This window comes from Hemitrygon akajei, chromosome 7, assembly GCF_048418815.1.
Source record: "Hemitrygon akajei chromosome 7, sHemAka1.3, whole genome shotgun sequence".
Lineage (NCBI taxonomy): Eukaryota > Metazoa > Chordata > Chondrichthyes > Myliobatiformes > Dasyatidae > Hemitrygon > Hemitrygon akajei.
In genome coordinates, this window is record NC_133130.1 from 79,042,964 (window position 1) to 79,060,886 (window position 17,923).

Sequence of the window (17,923 nt, forward strand, 5' to 3'; positions counted from 1 at the left end):
CTGCACTCAGAACTCCAACTGAAACAATTCTGCAACACACCATCTTGGCTCACCCCTAAACTCACCTCGCCATTGCTCGACTCTTTGCAGTGATAATTGAACACAATTTACCACAGAAAAGGTACTTTTAGTGATGTTTTAGTCGGATTTCTTATTTTTTTGATTACCAGAAACCGGTGCACGTGCGGTAGCACCACTTTAACCGGAAGTTCTTGGGAACATTGGATGGCAACTCCTGCAATGCTGCTGGTGCCAAACTGTATAGGTCTCTGCCATTCCTTTCAGTTTACCAGATGTGTGGAGAAAGGGAGCTTGCTACATAGGCAACAGCTTGCTCTCCATACAAGCTTGCCCAGGCTTGTATACCTTGACAGCTAGAACACAACATCCATTTTCGACCCTGACTGACAGAGGTCTCATCACTCAATAAATCTACAGAATAATAACCATAACAGAATCAATGAAAGACTGCCTAAATAGGGTGGTCAACCAGACTGCTGAAGACAACAAACTGTGCAAGTGCAAAAAGGAGAAATAATAATAAATAAATAAATGATAAATATCAAGAAAATGAGATGAAAAGTCTTTGAAAGTGAGTCCAATGGATGTGGGAACATTTCAGTGATGGGGTGAGTGAAACTGAGTGAAATTATCCTCTTTGACTCGGGGTAGTAACTGTTTCTGAAGCTGGTGGTGCAAGTCCTGAGGCATCTGTACCTTTTTCCTGATGACAGCAGCAAGAAGAGAGCATATCCTTGGTAGTGGGGACCCCTGATGATGGATTCTGCTTTCCTTCGTTAGTGTTTCATGTAGATGTGCTCAATGGTTGTGTGGGCTTTACCCATGATGGACTGGGTCATATCCAGTACTTTTTGTTGGATTTTCTGTTCAAGAGCTTTGGTATTTCCATAACAGGCTGTGATGCAGCCAGTCAATATACTCCCCATTACACATCTATAGAAGTTTGTCAAAGTTTTAGATGTCATGCCGAATCTCTGCAAATTCTTAAGGAAGTAGAGGTGCTGCTGTGCTTCTTTGTAATTGCACTTATGTGCTGGGCCTAGGACACCAAGGAATTAAAGATTGCTAACCCACTCCACCTCTGAGCCTCCGATGATGACCACCATAAATCCATTCGGGGGTCAAACAATGTGAAAAGCTGTTATGTCATCAGAAATCTCATGGGCAGCAACTCGTGACATAGACAGTGGTCTGAACTGGGTGACAATTCAGGCTGTGTGAGCTATCTTCTTGATGAAGCAAGTAACTGCACTTGCCCTGACTTGTCCTTCTGGTTAAAGAATGCCAAGCTTCTTAGGAAGCTTAAAGTCTATGGTTTCATCACTTGGCTCAGTCACCAGGTTGTGTGTGCACACAGCCAAGTGGAGTGGCATTTAGGTTTTGGGTTTCCTAAGCCTGTCTACCTTTAGGGAAGCATACGGGTAAGGCAACAATGCATTATGAGAACTCACTCAGTTACAACTGCTGTTACAGCAAAGCAGTCACACAATAAACAGAATACCGTGCACTCAGTCAGGCTGGATTAGACAGAGGGGATTGACTGGTGAAGAGGAGGTGTACAGGAATGGTACAGTGGACGAAGACAGAGTTATACGGAGAGCCTTGCAGCAGAGAAGAAATAAGACAGGTATACTCAAGTTACAAGTTTTGATAAAATTGAACACAACTTTAAAGTGGTAGAAGGCAAAGTAACCACAACACAGAGTTCTAAGGGAAGTAACATACTGGGTTTTTCAATGCAGTGTTATGTTATGCAACTGGGAACAGGTAGACAAACAATTTTTATAAGTGCTTGATCTATACAACAGTAGTCTAAAAGTAACTGTACCCTTAAGTGTGATTTCTTCTCACACATAATACTCAAAGTAACTAAAACTCTAAAAAATCAAATGTAATTAGCCCATCAATTCTGACTCGGAGTAGTGTGCATAATGACTTTATGACTTTGAGATGCAAGAGACTGAGCAGCAGAATTACTCACTGTTGTGTTTGAATACTCGGATAGTGGACCCTGACAAACGAGCGCCAAGAATCAATGAAGTATGGTTTAGCTCATCGCTTAGAATAAGGCAACCCTGTAAAAGAAAGATATTAAATATGAGGAAATTACACTTGACACACCATCCCACTAAACCATGCCAAGAGCAAATTTTTAAAAAAGCATCAATTTAGAATTCGAAAGAGATCCACTCCCTGGAACTTTTCTTATTATGCATGCTTTTGCAGAATTAGTAATGTATACTAATTCTTTGAATGCTTCTGAACAACAAATTCAAAACAGAGTTGACCTTTGAAGCTAAATAAACTTAATTCCCCTTGGTTTCTCTGCATGTAATCTGTGAAATTTTGTAAACTTTGATCTCTTGGGATTTAATGCAGCTGATATGAGAGCCAATATGCTGCCTTTGAGTGTCAATTCTAATGTGGTTCAGGCGGAAAGGATGTAAGTCTCCTTTCTTTGTCCTTATATTAGATAAATACTTGCAAGCACACAATGAGACAAAGTTAATGGTCAGTTGTAGAACAAATGAATTAAGGCATGCTTAGTGATATCCCTTGAGAGAGATATGATATGGCCTGTAACCGTTCCACTGAATTATAGTACAGAGCAAGGCTATTCATCCCACTCTGCTTGTGCTGGCTCTATGTCATAATTAATCATTCAGTTCCAGGACATCAGAAGACAAGTTTTACTCCAGCAATCTGAGCTGACTGAAATGCAGATTCACTTGGCGACAAACCCATCAATTCTGTCATTCAAATCATTGACATATAACCGGAAATATAATGTTGGAAAATGCATGGTCACGCACTTGGGTAGTAGAAATAAATGTGCAGACTATTTTCTAAACGGGGGGACTTGAGAGTCCTTGTGCAGAACACCCTCAAGTTAACTTGCAGGTTGAGTCGGTGGTGAGGAAGGCAAATGCCATGTTAGCTTTCATTTCAAGAGGTCTATAATACAAGAGCAGGGATGTGATGCTGAGGCTTTATAAGGCACTGGTGAGGCCTCACCTTAAGTATTGTGAAAAGTCTTGGGCCCCTCATCTTAGAAAAGATGTGCTGGCATTGGAGAGGGTCCAGAGGAGGTTCACAAGGATGATTCCAGGAATGAAAGGTTTATCATACGATCAATGTTTGAAGGCTCTGGCTCTGTACTCACTGGAATTCAGAAGGATGAGGGGGATCTCATTGAAACCTTTCAAATGTTGAAAGGCCTAGATAGAGCAAATGTGGAAAGGATGTTCCCCATGGTGGGTGACTCGAGGTCAAGAGGGCACAGCCTCAGAATAGAGGGGGCACCCTTTCAAAACAGATGTGAAGAAATTTCTTTTGCCAAAGGGCGGCGAATTTGTGGAATTTGTTGCCACATGCAGCTGTGGAGGCCAGGTTGTTGGGTGTATTTAAGGCAGAGATTGATAGGTTTTTGACTAGACATGGTATCAAAGGTTATGGGGAGAAGGCCGGGAACTGGGGTTGAGGAGGAGAAAATAAAGGATCAGCCATGATTGAATGGCAGAGCAGACTTGACTGGCCAGATGGCCTAATTCTGTTCCTATGTTTTACGGTCTTATGGAAAAGAAATGGTCCAAACACTGAATGCTGTGGAACACTACTAGTGGCAGCCAACTAGAATCTATTCACACTCTTTGCCTCCTGCAGTATGCCAGTCTTCTATCCATGCTAGTATCTTTCCTGTAACGCCATGGGCTCTTATCTTGTTAAGCAGCCTCATCTGCGGTACCTTGTCACTGGCCTTCTGAAAATCCACAACATCCATCAGGCAAAGCTAGAGGATTAAAATGGGTTCAATAGTCATGCGCCACAGAGTTTGATGAAATTTTGAGCTCAATAATTTCACTCATTTGCAAGACCGAACCCATACAGAAGATAATCTGAATCTGTTGGATTAGTTTTCCACTGTCCATCAGGGAGCTCATATTACGGAATTTTACATTGTTTTTCTACTTGCTGTAGATTGGAAGTGAATCTCTCTCATACCTCTAATAACGTACAGGTGTCCCCCGCTTTACGCCACTTCCCTTTTACAAAAGACCTACATTAGTAACCTGTTTTCGCATTACAAAGAGGGTTTTCGCTTTTATGAAAATTTTTCCCATATAAATTAATGGTTCTTCGCTTTACGCCATTTCGGCTTAATAAAGGTTTCATAGGGATGCTCAGCTTTTGTAAAGGGGTGGACACCTGAATCTGTGATCTAGCATCTCACTTGCACAAATGGATTTGCCCCATCCTGCAGCTGATTAAAGAAGCAGTTTAATGACCATCTGGCAGATGCAGTATCTTTACATTCCTGCCCTTCACTGCCAGAGCAAATAACCCATGTTAATACAGAAAAGGAGTAATATACATAATATATACATTATATACACTCAGTGGCCACTTTATTGGGTACACCTGCCCATTAATGCAAATATCTAATCAGCCAATCATGCAGCAGCAACTCAAAGCATAAAAGCAGGCAAATATGGTCAAGAGCTGTTGTTCAGATCACACTTCAAAATGAGGATGAAATGTGATGTAAGTGACTTTGATCGTGGAATGATAGGTGGTTTGAGCATGTCAGAAAATGCTGAGATTTTTAAGCACAACAATCTTTAGAGCTTACAGAAAATGGTGCAAAAAGCAAAAAAAAAAAAATCCAGTGAGCAGCAGTTCTGTGGGCAGAAACACCTTGTTAATGAGAGGTCAGAGGAGAATGGCCAGACTGGTTCAAGCTGACAGGACGGTGACAGTAACTCCAATAACTATACATTACAACAGTGGTGTGCAGAAAAGCATCTCTGAATGCACAACCCGTTGAACCTTTGAAGTGGATGAGCTACAGGAGTAGAAAACTTTGAACATACACTCACTGCCATGTTATTGAGTATAGGAAGTACCCAATACAGTGGTCACTGAGTGTATGTAATAATAAAGAGCACACAAACCAACTGGTAAATGTAACTGTGGATTAGCTGAAAGAACTCAAACTCGAGTCAGGATGTTGTGGTATGAACTTTTGAAAGACATGAGCACTAAAATTTTGGCTGATAGTTCAGTGCTGTACCGAAATGTGATACTGTTCCTATCTCTTTGGTGAGATACTTTATCATAGCTCTCTCAGATTGGTGTAAAAGATCACAGGGTGCTACCCAATGCCAATGTTTATTCTTCCCACAATACCATTAAAATAAAAATTTTTGGTTATCGTCACATAGTCAATTGTGCAAGCTTGCTGTGTGCCAGCTAGCTACTGCATTTCCTGTAAATAACTTCCCTACAATTGTGGTTAAATTGGCTGTAAAGCATTTTGGGCTGTACCTAAGTTACTAAGGATGGTATAAAATGAGCAGGTGTCACTTTCATATCTTTTGAATGAGAATGTGTTTTGCATTTCTGGAGTCAGTTTGTTAGCAAAAGACAATACATCATAGTGTTGACATAGGTGTTGTTTCAGTGTGTGGACTTAAAACCCTCATAGATACAACTTCCACATTAGACTTATAGTTTTACTGAAAGGTAGTTGATCCATTATTTGTACCAAAACTCACCTTGCCAACCAGGGCTGGAATATTCATTGAATTAGTGGCAAACCCCATCCCGAAGGTCATCACTGCCTCTACTCCCAAAAACTGAGTGACTAGTTCCTCAAGCTGAACATGCTTGTCAAGGTTACCTGAAAAACCAAACCACAGAGAACCAATTACAAAATGATATATACAACATAACGTACCTCATTCTGCTGGCCTGGTGCCTCTCTGCCCAGTATTATAGGCCCTCCCTTCATCCATTGGACTCAGCCTGCCCCCATGACTGGCTGGAGTGAACACAGACATCTGACTTTATTGCTCTTTGCAAGAGTCCAGTGGCGTGTTCTGGAGGCTGCCTCAGCTTCAGAGTGCACTGTAGCAATCCCAGCTCTCAAAGTGAACCTAACAGCAGACATGATGGAGGTTCCCTCTGATTGTAAGTGTTTACACCTTGCTGGTAAATAGGAACCTGAATGAACTATTTTAAAAAGTCAAAAGCATTTACAAGGTAAAATATAACAGCTGAAAGCACAAAATTGCTTAAAGTAAGAACATTAAACTAAATACATTTCGAAAAACTAGGTTATATTCAAAAAAAAGTTGAACAGTATTAAATAGCAGTGTGAACTTAATTAGTTAAATTGCCAAATTCTTCTCTTATATTTTATGGTATTATCTTCCCCTTTAGCTCCTACAGTGTTGCCCTGTGATTCCGGTTGGAATCAGTGAGATCTCAGATAGTGCAGGAGATTCTGACCTACTGGAGGACAATCTGGGCAGCAATTCCTCAGTGCAGGTCTGGGACATCTCCATAGGACTAAGCCCAAACTCTGGACTCCATGGAGACACAGTTTTCCATATTTCAACACATATGATCCAGGTGTTTTGATGTGGGAACAAACCAAGATTAAATGTCTGGTCCATTTTTCCGAGGTTAGCAGACTTGCACGGAGGTAAACCTATGCAGGAAGGAGGCCTAATTGCAGAAATCAAGATTCCAATACAAGTAGAATTTAAACTACCTGTGGATAATGAATAAATTCTTCTTGGGCTTCCAGCCAGGTACGGGTATCAATTATAACTGACATTTTGGTGACCACTGATTTCTCTGGGTAACCCAAACGGATACACCTTCTGTGCTCCTTGACTTAGGTTTCCACTGTGTGTCCCTTCTGGTCAATACATGCTGCTCCGCATTCACAGGGAATCCTGTTACCGACAGCCCATCTGAGTCCCATAAGCTGTGACCCGCATAAACTGTGATTTGAGCTTCCCTTCTGTAGCCACATCATGCGTAATCGTCTTATTTCCTCAGGGAGACTTTCCGAGTCCATAACAGTTTTCACACAGTTAATCAAAGTAGAAAGAACCGCTCTACGATGGGAGGTGAGATGGTTGTCGTTATTGTTGAGGTATATGTCTGTATGAGTTTCCGATAGATGCCATGCCCAAGGCTACTGTCTGGTTACCATCATACTAGAATGTCCAGGAACGTGAGGCATCTCCATCATAAATTGAATGTTTGGATGTAAACTGTTCAGATGGTCTTGAAACTGTTGGGAGTGCCTGGAGTCCATGAGGCCACAGTAAGGTGTTATCTACGTAAAGTATCTGAAGTATTTGGGGCATAAGGCCAAACCAGTTTCACGAAGGAACACCATGAGGAAATACAACAAACTATCCAAACAAAATGCAGGACCCAGAAAAGACTGTCATCAATTAAACTGGGCAAAGTATCGATGATGCGACTAGTTCGGTCCTCACCAAGGGTCTCCAGAGCTATACCTTATCGGGACTACACTGGTGGAGTACAGCAAGCAATTCAAAAACTACCACCGGATACCGCAGAGGAGATAAGGATAGAGGTCTGCATGGCCCTCAAAAGGGCCATTTTGCTGAAACCGAACATCACAAAAGGAGAGCAACTGGCTCTCCAGCCACTAAAGTGAAACCCAGCCATCATGAGTTTCCCAGCAGACAAAGGAAATGCAACGGTCCTGATGTCCTTGGAGGAATACCATAGGAAAGTCCAGATTCCACCTGGAGTTCTACAGCAGAGTTCCATGGATTCGACTGCAAGGAAGACCTCCACTTTACCAAAGAAATCCGGACCACCAGCAGACATACGCAAGGCACTTCTGCCTCAGACACCTGTACCACCAAGACTTTACGGGCTCCCTCAGATACACAAGGAGGGTGTGCCCCCTGAGGCCTATCTTCAGCAGGATAGATACTCTGACTTACTACCACACTAAGCATTTAATGATCATGCTGTTTCCCTTTATTGGGGGCTGTGAGCATCACATCACGAATTTGACCGACTTTGTTAAAATGATCACCAACATCCAGCTGAACCCAGAGGAGGTAACAGTCAGTTTCGATGTGATGTTCCTGTTCACGAGGGTTCCTGTTAAGGACAGCTTGGTCCTTCTGCGGTCAAGGTTTGATAAGGGCTCCATTGATCTTTTTGAACATACTCTATGAGGGAGCTACCATGAACAAATGGATGAAGAGACCATGGGATTGCCCTTGTCACCAGCTATTGTTAATCTCTATGTGGAGGACTGTTGAGGAGGGGGCACTGTGTTCATTGCCCTTACACCCCAAATGCTTCTCCAGATATGTCGATGACAACTTTCGTAGTGTGGAATTATGGACTCCAGGCACTCCAACAGTTTCACAACTTTGACAGCACAAAACTACTGTGCTTTAACAAAGATGAAGGTCTTGCTCTAAGCAAGAACTGGAATTCGATTATAAACGAGGTGGGAGAGTGGAAGCTTGATTGTTTGAGGACTAACCAATCAGGAGGGATGGACTACAGGGGTATAAATACGACTGGACTAGACATGCACAGGCATCATCCCTGATGAAGAGGGCAGAGTCTGTCATAGAAACGTCAGTTATAAACAATATCTGCACCTGGCTGGAAGCATGAGAAGAGTTTTTTTTTGTCATTATACACCTGGAAAACACTAGATCCTTTCTACCTGAGGATAATTAAGAGTAGGGAGATATGAGCATTTTTTGATATGAGCAATTCTGAACTTATTACAATGATAAGAATGAATTATTTTTCCAATGACAAAATTAGTTTTTGAAGTGTTCTCACATTGGATATAAAACTGGAAAACGATGCTGAAAAGGCTGATGGAAGCAGATTAACTTTCAAAATTCACTTGCTAAGGATTTTACAGGATATTGGAAAAAGAACAGGGACTCTGGGATTAATTGAGTGGCAAATTCTGAGAGACACCTCAGGACCAATGAGTCAAATAACTTCTTTTTGAACTATATCATTTCAAAAAGGATCCAATATCATTTGAAATTAGAGGCGATAATCAGGAAAAGGATGGCAAAGTGAATGTGTGTGAAGTTTCAGGTGTCAGATGCAGCAGCCTCGTACCCAGTGCTGAGTATTGCGTACAGAGGTAATGGTGATTATTCAGCTCTTGAACATTTAGATCATGGCAAGTCAATACTTTAACCCCATCCACGCAACTTTTCTATATTCATAAAACCTGGACAAAATAAAATTGATTTTAGATCTGAAACTTTCAAATCATACACAATGGTAGATTTTTGGGGAGAATTCCAGATTTTCTCATTGCTTACTCAATGTAATGAAGGGCTTCCTGATAGAAGCCAAATTCAGAATCAGATTTATTATCACAGGCAAATGACGTGTAACACTGCAAGGGATTACTGCAGCTGCTCCCTTGACTGGACGGCTAGCTATTTCCCATGATTGCTAGCAGACAGGCCTGAAGAGAATTTTATCAGCACCTTTGTGAGGGTGACCAATCAGGGCGCACTAATTTTCATCTCCGATGTTCATAAGGTCCTGCAGACTCATTGAAAGCATTAGTTGATCAAGTACCCTGATATTGGAGCTGACATTACTTCTGGTCGGATATTTATTGGTGTCTACATCACAATCCAGCATCCCAGTCTAGATCTTCTGATCTGGCTGGTCTGCAAAAGCAAAGTGTATTTGTGTCCATACAGACTTTTGCTCCTTTTCTTCCCACCCCGCCGTTCTTAACTCAACCTCTTATGACCATGTTGTTGTACGCCCCTATCTTCTCCAGTTAGAATGGGAAAGGTAAAACCACCATCTTTAGCCAATCTCATCTTGCGCAAACTCCACTCTCACCATCTGCCCCACAGGCTGACTCTAACTATTTGTAACCAGAAGATCTTCTATGACTCTACAGCTTTGCCCAGTCCTCCTCCTCAAACACTCAGCGTGATTCCTATACTTCAGGACCATCTGAAGGCTGCATTTTCATCTCAACAAGAGCTACTCATATTTCATTTTAGCTTTTAATGTCCTGAGTATGCTTTAGTTCAGCAGCCCCCTCCTCACATCTAGTTTTGAAATTCGTCCAGTCTTGACATTTTCCTCATTGTCACCTCTTCCAGCCTTTCAACCCTCTAATACATGTCCCTTGGATAACAAACTCCTATCTTTACCTGATTCAAATTTGCCCACAGCTGTTGTCTTCAGCTGCCAAGGCTTCAACCTTAGATTTCACTTCTACACCTCTTAAAATGCTGCAGAAAATTTATTTCTTCAACTAAATTTTTGGTCACATCTCTGAATAACTTTGTTGCACTGATCAATCTTTAAAATGCTCATGAACCACTTTGTATTATTTTATTGTATAAATGCAAACAGTTGTTTGTGTGACATTATACAGACCTCTGCAAGTCCCCTGTAGAATAAAGGCATTGGAATGTCAGGTGCAGCTCAGGTGAGTCTGTTTTAATTGTACAGCTGTCATGTTCAGACTTGTTAAAGATTTTTAAAAAAACAGACCATTTCTATTTAATGTCCCAAAGTTTATTTTTATAACCCACTAAATATGTTCAAAATGTGGTCGCCATTACAAAGGAAAAGTTTTGAATGCAATTGAGTATGCAATCTTTTTCTCAATTGGTATGTTAAAATTGTTTAATGCTGTGACACCATTCATCACAACACTGGGTAGTGAGCCAAGATCTGTGGGAACTAAGATTTATTCTTGTATCCAAAATGCATTGAAAGCAAGACAATTTTGAGCTCATTTTCACTGCATTCCACCTGTGAAGAGTTAAGTTTGAATTTACTGCCTTATACTGTTGATATCCTCAATGGGCAGAGACAAAGAGTAACTTGATCAGCATTTGATATCACAAGGTTCAAGAACAAACAGGCCATTCATATCAGAGATCTGTCATATATTTCAATCAGTCTAACCCCACTCATTTTCCTCTTCTCTGTAAGCATCAAATGTCCTTTCATTTAAAAAAAAGAATGATCTATTTCCTTCGCTCTTGCAACCTTTGCATTGATAACAACAGTATCGTGTTCTGCTATGGAGAAATATCACAAAGACTGCTCAAAGTATTTTAGAACTGGCTAACATCCTACCAGGAAATGGGTCAATCCATTGAATTTAAAGTACAAGTAGTCTGTGTTTTTTTTCTTTAAGTGCATGCTTGATTAGAGGTTCTATCAGAGTTTAGAACAATGCTCTTTTATTTTCCTTTGTTTATGATCTATTGCCAAGAGATTCCAAAAATACATCTTGGATACAGTGTTGCAAGTCAGCAGTCATTTTAAACTCGGGGGAGATGGACACAAATCAAAGTTCAAAGTAAATTTATTATCAAAATACACATTTATCAACTTATCCAACCCTGAGATTCATCTACTGCAGGCACTCAAAGTAAATACAAGAAAATGACATCTCAGGGCAGAATAATTCTATCCACACCGTCTATAAACCAGTATTTCATTCACTCCTTTTTGAAACAATAATGGAAAAAAAAGCATTTTCCTGAATGCTGGAAATCTAGGTCTTATATCGTTGATAAAAGATTGAGAGGAGGCAAGAGGAGCCAATTTGCGAGTAGTCATGGTCTGGAACTGTAATAAAAAAAAAAGAGCTGCAGAGATGGTCTAGGATCAGGGATTTTACCTTTTGCCAACAACTCTGTATGAATGTGGGACAGAAGAGCTAGCATGTACACAATGTCCTGAATGGCCTCATATTGTGCTGGGAGTTACTATAATTTATCTAGAGTCACTTGGTGTCCAAAACTTCATAGAATTGTTATACCAAGTATATCACCTACCTCACTGGGCATGTGCTTTGTTGAGAAATTCACCTCACCCTTTCTCGAGCTTCCTTCTGAGTCTAGAAAATTATTCTCACACATGAAATTTGCTATGTTTGCACTTGCAAGTCATTTCTAAAGTGATCAGTTCAATAGCCATCTACGAAGACCAGATCCCTTGTGCTTTCCTAACAGTAATCCAATGTGTCCCATCATTTGTAAAGGTTTATATATGTGTACCAAGTTTCTTCACAGCCTTTAGAACTGTGACAATTGCCTCCCCTAGCTCCTTATCCCAGTGCATACATGCACACTTCTTTATTAAATGTCATCCGCTGCCTGTTTGCCCAACATACTCTTGAAGTATACTCCTTACTGTTAGCCACACCCAAAGTATGCAAATTTTGAAACTTTATCCATATCTTGACTATTAATATCCAGCAAAGATGCAACAGCTCAGGGCATGGATCAGCAAATGGAATTATGATATTGTAGCCAGTGATGAGTCTTTGTTGCAGGAGGGCCGGGACTGGCAGCGTTACTAGTCAGGGAAAATATCACGGCAGTGCTCAGTCAGGATAGACTGGAGAACTCGTCTAGTGAGGCTTTATGGGTGGAACTGAGTAATAAGAAAGGCATGACCACGCTAATGAGATTATATTAAGAAACATAACGTTGTTACAGTATGTGACTAACTCTTCACTTACTGACTGGTACTCCCATTCTGTAAGGGGACTAGATGAGATAAGAGTTGGTCATACATGTTCATGGAAATTTCTTTAATTAGTACATAGAAGTCCCAATGAGAGAATGTGATACTTGATCTCTAACTAGGGAATGAGACAGGGCAGGTGACAGTAGTTTGTGTAGGGGAACACTTAGAATCTAGTGATCATAATACCATTAGTTTCATGCAAAAAGGCAAGTCTGGTCCTTAGGTTGAGATTCTAACTTTGAGGAAGTCCAATTCAGGCAAGTGTGCATTGGAACAGGCTGTTTTCTGGCAAAGGTGCGGGTGGGAGGCCTTCAAAAGTAAAATTTTGAGTGCACAAAGCCTCTATGTGTCAGAATAAAAGGCAAGGATAACAGGTTTAGGGAATCTTGATTTTCAAGAGATATTGATGCCCTGGTTAAGGAAAAAAGTGCATAGGAGGTAAGAACAAATAAAGTATTTTTGAGGTGTATAAGAAATGCAAGAAAACACAAGAAAGAAATCAGGAAGGCTAAAAGAGGCATAATGTTGCTTTAGTAGACAAGGTGAAGGAGAATACCAAGGGCTTCTACAGATATGTTCAGAGCAAAATGATTGCAAGGGACAAAATTGGTTCTCTGGAAAATCAGAATGGTAATCTACGTTTGGAGCCAAAAGATGGGGAAAATCATAAATGGATTCTTTAGCATGTGTTTACTCAGGTTACAGGCACAAAGCTTATAGAAGTGAGGCAAAGCAGCAGTGAGGTCAGGGATCCTACACAGATTATAGACAGGATGTTTGCTGTTTTGAGGTAAATTAGGGTGGATAAATCCCCAGGGCCTGACATGTGTTTCCTTTGACCTTGGGGGAGATAACTGCAGAAATTGCAGAGGCTTGAGCAAAGATATTTAAATCATCCTTAGTGACAGATAGTTAGTAAGGTACCAGAAGACTGGAGCATAGCTAATGTTGTCCTGCTGTTTAAGAAAGGCATTAAGAATAAACCAGGAAAAGATAGGCTGGTGAGCCTGAGATCAGTAGTGGGAAAGTTATTGGAAGGTATTCAAAGGACGTATAAAATTCTAAAGGGATTGGACAGGCTAGATGCAGGAAGATTGTTTCTAATGTTGGGGAAGTCCAGAACTCCTGCACCTATTTTCTATGTTTCTAAGGGACCAGATATATGAATGAATGAATGAATTAATGAAATTAATTTATCTTGGTCAGTACAAACATAACAAAAACATATCTCAGTACTTAGATAGACAGGGACTGATTAGGCTTTGTCTGACCAATCTTGCAGAGTTTTTCGAGGAAGATACAAGGAAAGTTGAAGGGAAGGGAGTGAATGTTGTCTACGTGGACTTCAGCAAAGCATCTGACAAGGTCCTGCATGGGAGGTTGGTTGCTTGGCATTCAGGATGAGGCAGTAAATTGGATTAGACATTGGCTTTGTGGGAGAAGCCAGAGAGTTGTAGATGGTTGCCTCTCTGATTGGAAGCCTGTTTCTAGTGAAGTGCTGCAGGAATCGATGTTGGGTCCGTTGTTGTTTATCATCTATCTCAACAATCTGGATAATATTGTGGTTACCTGGATCAGCAAATCTGTGGACGACACCAAGATTGGGGTGGGGGTTGTAGTGTACAGCAAGGAAGACCATCAAAGCTTGCAGTGGGATATGGACCAGCTGGAAAAATGGGCTGAAAAATGGCAGATAGAATTTAATGCAGACAAGTGTAAGGTGCTGCACCGTGGGGTCTTACACAGTGAGTGGTAGGGTGCTGAGGAGCATGGTAGAGCAGAGGAATCTGTGAATGCAGGTCCATAATTCATTGAAAGCGGCATCACAGGTTGATAGGGTTGTAAAGAGAGGTTCTGGCACATTCACCTTCACAGATCAAAGGATGGAGTATAGGAGTTTGGATGTTATGTTGAAATTGCGTAAGATGTTGATGAGGCCTAACTTAGAGTACTGTGGGCAGTTTTGGTCACCTATCTACGGGAAAGATGTAAATAGGATTAAAAGAGGACAGAGAAAATTTACAATGATGTTGCTGGTACTGGAGGACCTGAGTTATAAGGAAAGACTGAACAGATTAAAACCTCTTCCCCTAGAATGTAGAAGACTGAGGGGTGATTTGATAGTGGTATACAACATTATGAGGGGTGTAGATGCGGTAAATCCAAGCAGGTTTTCTTCCACTGAGTTTGGATAAAACAACTGGAGCTCATAGTTTAAGGTGAAACGTTTAAGGGGAACATGAGGCGATGCTTCTTCACTCAGAGGGTGGAGAGAATGTGGAACAAGCTGCCAATGCAAGTGGTGGATGAGATTTTAATTGCAATGTTGAAGAGAAGTTTGGATAGATACATGGATGGGAGGGCTATGGAGGGCTGTAGTCCAGGTTCAGGTTAATGGGACAAGACAGTTTAAATGGTTCAACAGACTAGATGGGCTGAAGGATCTGTTTCTACGACTAATTCCAGCTTTGACCTCCAGCCTGAAAAACAAGATTTCTACAACTCCACTTTTCGGTATTTGGTGTAACTTGATGTAGTTGTGGTTTAGCCTTTAGAAATTGAGGGGAACTAATGGCAGCACTTAGGACATCAAGAGATTGCAGAAAATACATTGCATTATCTGAAAAACGCTTACGACCACAGATCAGTCAGGCTGTGGTTTGCATGAACGGTCATGAGAGCCCTGTAGGGAAGGAATGAGAGTGGTGAGAAATGTCCACACTGCTATATCTTTCAAAATGTGATAGTCATGTTGGCCACACCACACACTACACTCCTGATGTTCAAAGGTTCATTTATTGTCAAAGTGTAAAACCCTGTGGTTCTTCTTCTTCTTCTCCAGAAACCAAGAAAAAAAAGAATGGCAAGACGATTGTCAACCCCCAAAAGTCCTCCCCCACACGAAATGCAACAAGAACTTCAGTCCCCAGATCCCCCTCTCCCTGCACGAAAAGCTATAAGAATATTGACTATATGACTGAAAAAGTCCATTGTCCATAGTCATATCCAAAACACAGAAAAATCTTGCAACATCCTCCGGGAACAGCAACAGGCCACACAGGCTCCCCTCTCTAGCAGCAGAGTGATCCCACAAGCGATCAGAAGGCAGGCAGCCAAACGCTAACCTCCACATTCACTTCGACTTTTCAATCTCTCTCGCTTTAATTGGCAAAATGGAGTCGAACATCAGCTGGTGCTTGATGCCTTCTAGAATCCTCTCGGAGGCAGCAAAGCACTGGATTACCCAAACGATCTCCAAACCGCAAATCACAGGCTCCAACAATTCCAGAAACACATTCAAGATGGAAAAAAAAAGACATAAAAGACATACAAGAAGTGATTGTGGTTTATCCAGAAGATGTCTACCATGGGAACCTTGTACGCTGGCACCTTCTTGACCAGAAGAGATGGAGTGAGATTGTTGAGTATCCCTTTAGTAAATACGCCTTTGCCAAGAAGGGATTTGATGGAGACATTAATTGAGATTCATCATAATCAATACATAAGAGAATTCCGTTCACTTGGCCCATTCCTTGTGACAAAAAAAACGAGGTGAATATAAATCGTGGTGCAAACAGCAGGCCAGGCAGCATCTATAGGAGAAGCACTGTCACCGTTTCGGGCCGAGACCCTTCGTCAGGACTTTGTGCTTCTCCTATAGATGTTGCCTGGCCTGCTGTGTTCCACCAGCATTTTGTGTGTGTTGTTTGAATTTCCAGCATCTGCTCGTGTTTGCTGAATATAAATCGTGGCTGGCAGACCTTCAATCCAGTGGAAAATGGTCTCAGGAGCAAGTTGTTACCCATGACCAAGTGAAGCTCACATTTGAGTTGGGATATCATGTTGCAATGTAGAAACTCACATTTTCAAGGTCCAGGACTACGTGCTAAGGGATGTGCTGAAGCTGTGTGCAGCGTCTCAATGGGCTGTATTGTGAACAAATAATATCTGACAAAACGCTCATTTTAAATAATGAGAAATAACATGAAGTTACAAAGCACTTGATTGAAGCATTCTGCAGTTGATTCCTTTATGAGTAAAGCATATTTGAACACATTTCCAAATAAGTATAAGTTGAAGGCTACAGTCAGACCTCCCAGTTTCAATTCTCTGGATAAGATGACAGCACCTAACTGTTTATTTGAAACAAATGAATGTATTGCACAGAGCGCTTTATGGTACTGGATTAGCCCAGACTTGCAGGAAATGTACAGCATGTCTCCGGCTGGCAGCATGTCAGAATCATTGCAGAAGGCCACCTTCATCCTCATTTATAAGAGGAGGAAGTGGGAGAAATCAGAAATTATCAGCTCATCTCACTGCTTCATGTTGATGACAGAATTCTGTGATTCTCACAGGCCCGGTCTGGCAAAATAGTCTTTGACAGCTTCGCAGTACTCAGGGATACAGTTGCCTACATACAGCTCAGTGCAGTGGACTCTAGTGGAGATAGTTTTGACCAGTCCAACAGAAGACCTTTAACAAACTATGAAGCAGATAAACAATGGACATACCATCCAAAGTGGGGTTTGGAATGCGATACAGCAACTGGATATCACTGCCCTATCCCAAACATCAATAGCAAAGTCTTAACTATTAGATAGGAAATGAAGAATTTTCTGATCAAATTTTGAAGTCAGGTGAGGTTGCCTTCTCTCCCAGTGCGCTCATAGAATTGTACATCACAGAAACAGGCTGTATCAGCCCACGTCATCCATGCCTATCCACCTGCCCTTATTTTCTTACATTAAGCCTGTGTCCCTCTGCTCCTTCCCTAAGTACTTATCCAAAGAGCTTTTAAATATTGTAATAATTTCTGCTTCCATTACTTCGTCTGGCAGCTCATTCCAAATAGTCATCACCCTCTGTATAGAAATTCTTACTCCTCATAACCTTAAAAATTCTCCCCTATCTTTAAACCTGTGCTCTCTAGTTTTAGACTTCCCTGTCCTGGGCAAAAGAACCTGACTATTGATCCTATGAATGCTCCTCATAACTTTGTAAACCTCTTTCAGTATCCCTCACTTTGTCTTCTTCCAGTGAAAATTAACCCAGCCTACCCAACTTCTCTGAAAGTGGTGACACAGGTGGATAGGATATTGTGAGGTATGCTTGCCTTCCTAGGTCAAAGCATTGAGTATAAGAGTTGGGATATCATGTTGCAATGTAGAAAACACTGAGTATATCACACAGAGTATTGTGCATATTTCTGGTCACCTAACTACAGAAAGGATGAAGTAGCAATAGAGTACAGAAGAAATAAATCAGGATGTTCAGATTTATTTATCACATGTACATCAAAACATACAGTAAAATCCAGCCTTAGTGTTAACAACCAAAGCACCCCAGGACGTGCTGGGGGCAGCTGGCAAATGGCGCCTCTCATTCCAGTGCAATGAACATAGAAGGGCCACAATGTTCAACAATACAGACAGCGACAACAACAGAACAGGAGCAGCAAAACAAGCTTCTTTCCCACCCTCCCACACACAGGCCTCCAACCCCAGGAGAGGCCGCTTCAGGGCCTCCAATGCTTGGCCTCAGACGC

The 17,923-nt window shown here is 41.4% G+C and overlaps 1 protein-coding gene across 2 annotated transcripts in view; it reads right to left on the minus strand.

The window, feature by feature from the left end:
- Window positions 1-17,923, minus strand: part of sptlc3 (serine palmitoyltransferase, long chain base subunit 3) — a 154,668-nt gene that overhangs the window by 46,139 nt on the left and 90,606 nt on the right. For both annotated transcript variants that reach the window (XM_073051272.1, XM_073051271.1), the window contains exons 5-6: window positions 5,577-5,701; window positions 2,003-2,096 (exon numbers count right to left, since the gene is read on the minus strand). In XM_073051272.1, the coding sequence (XP_072907373.1) occupies window positions 2,003-2,096; window positions 5,577-5,701 (219 nt within the window). The remainder of the gene's footprint in view (window positions 1-2,002; window positions 2,097-5,576; window positions 5,702-17,923) is intronic.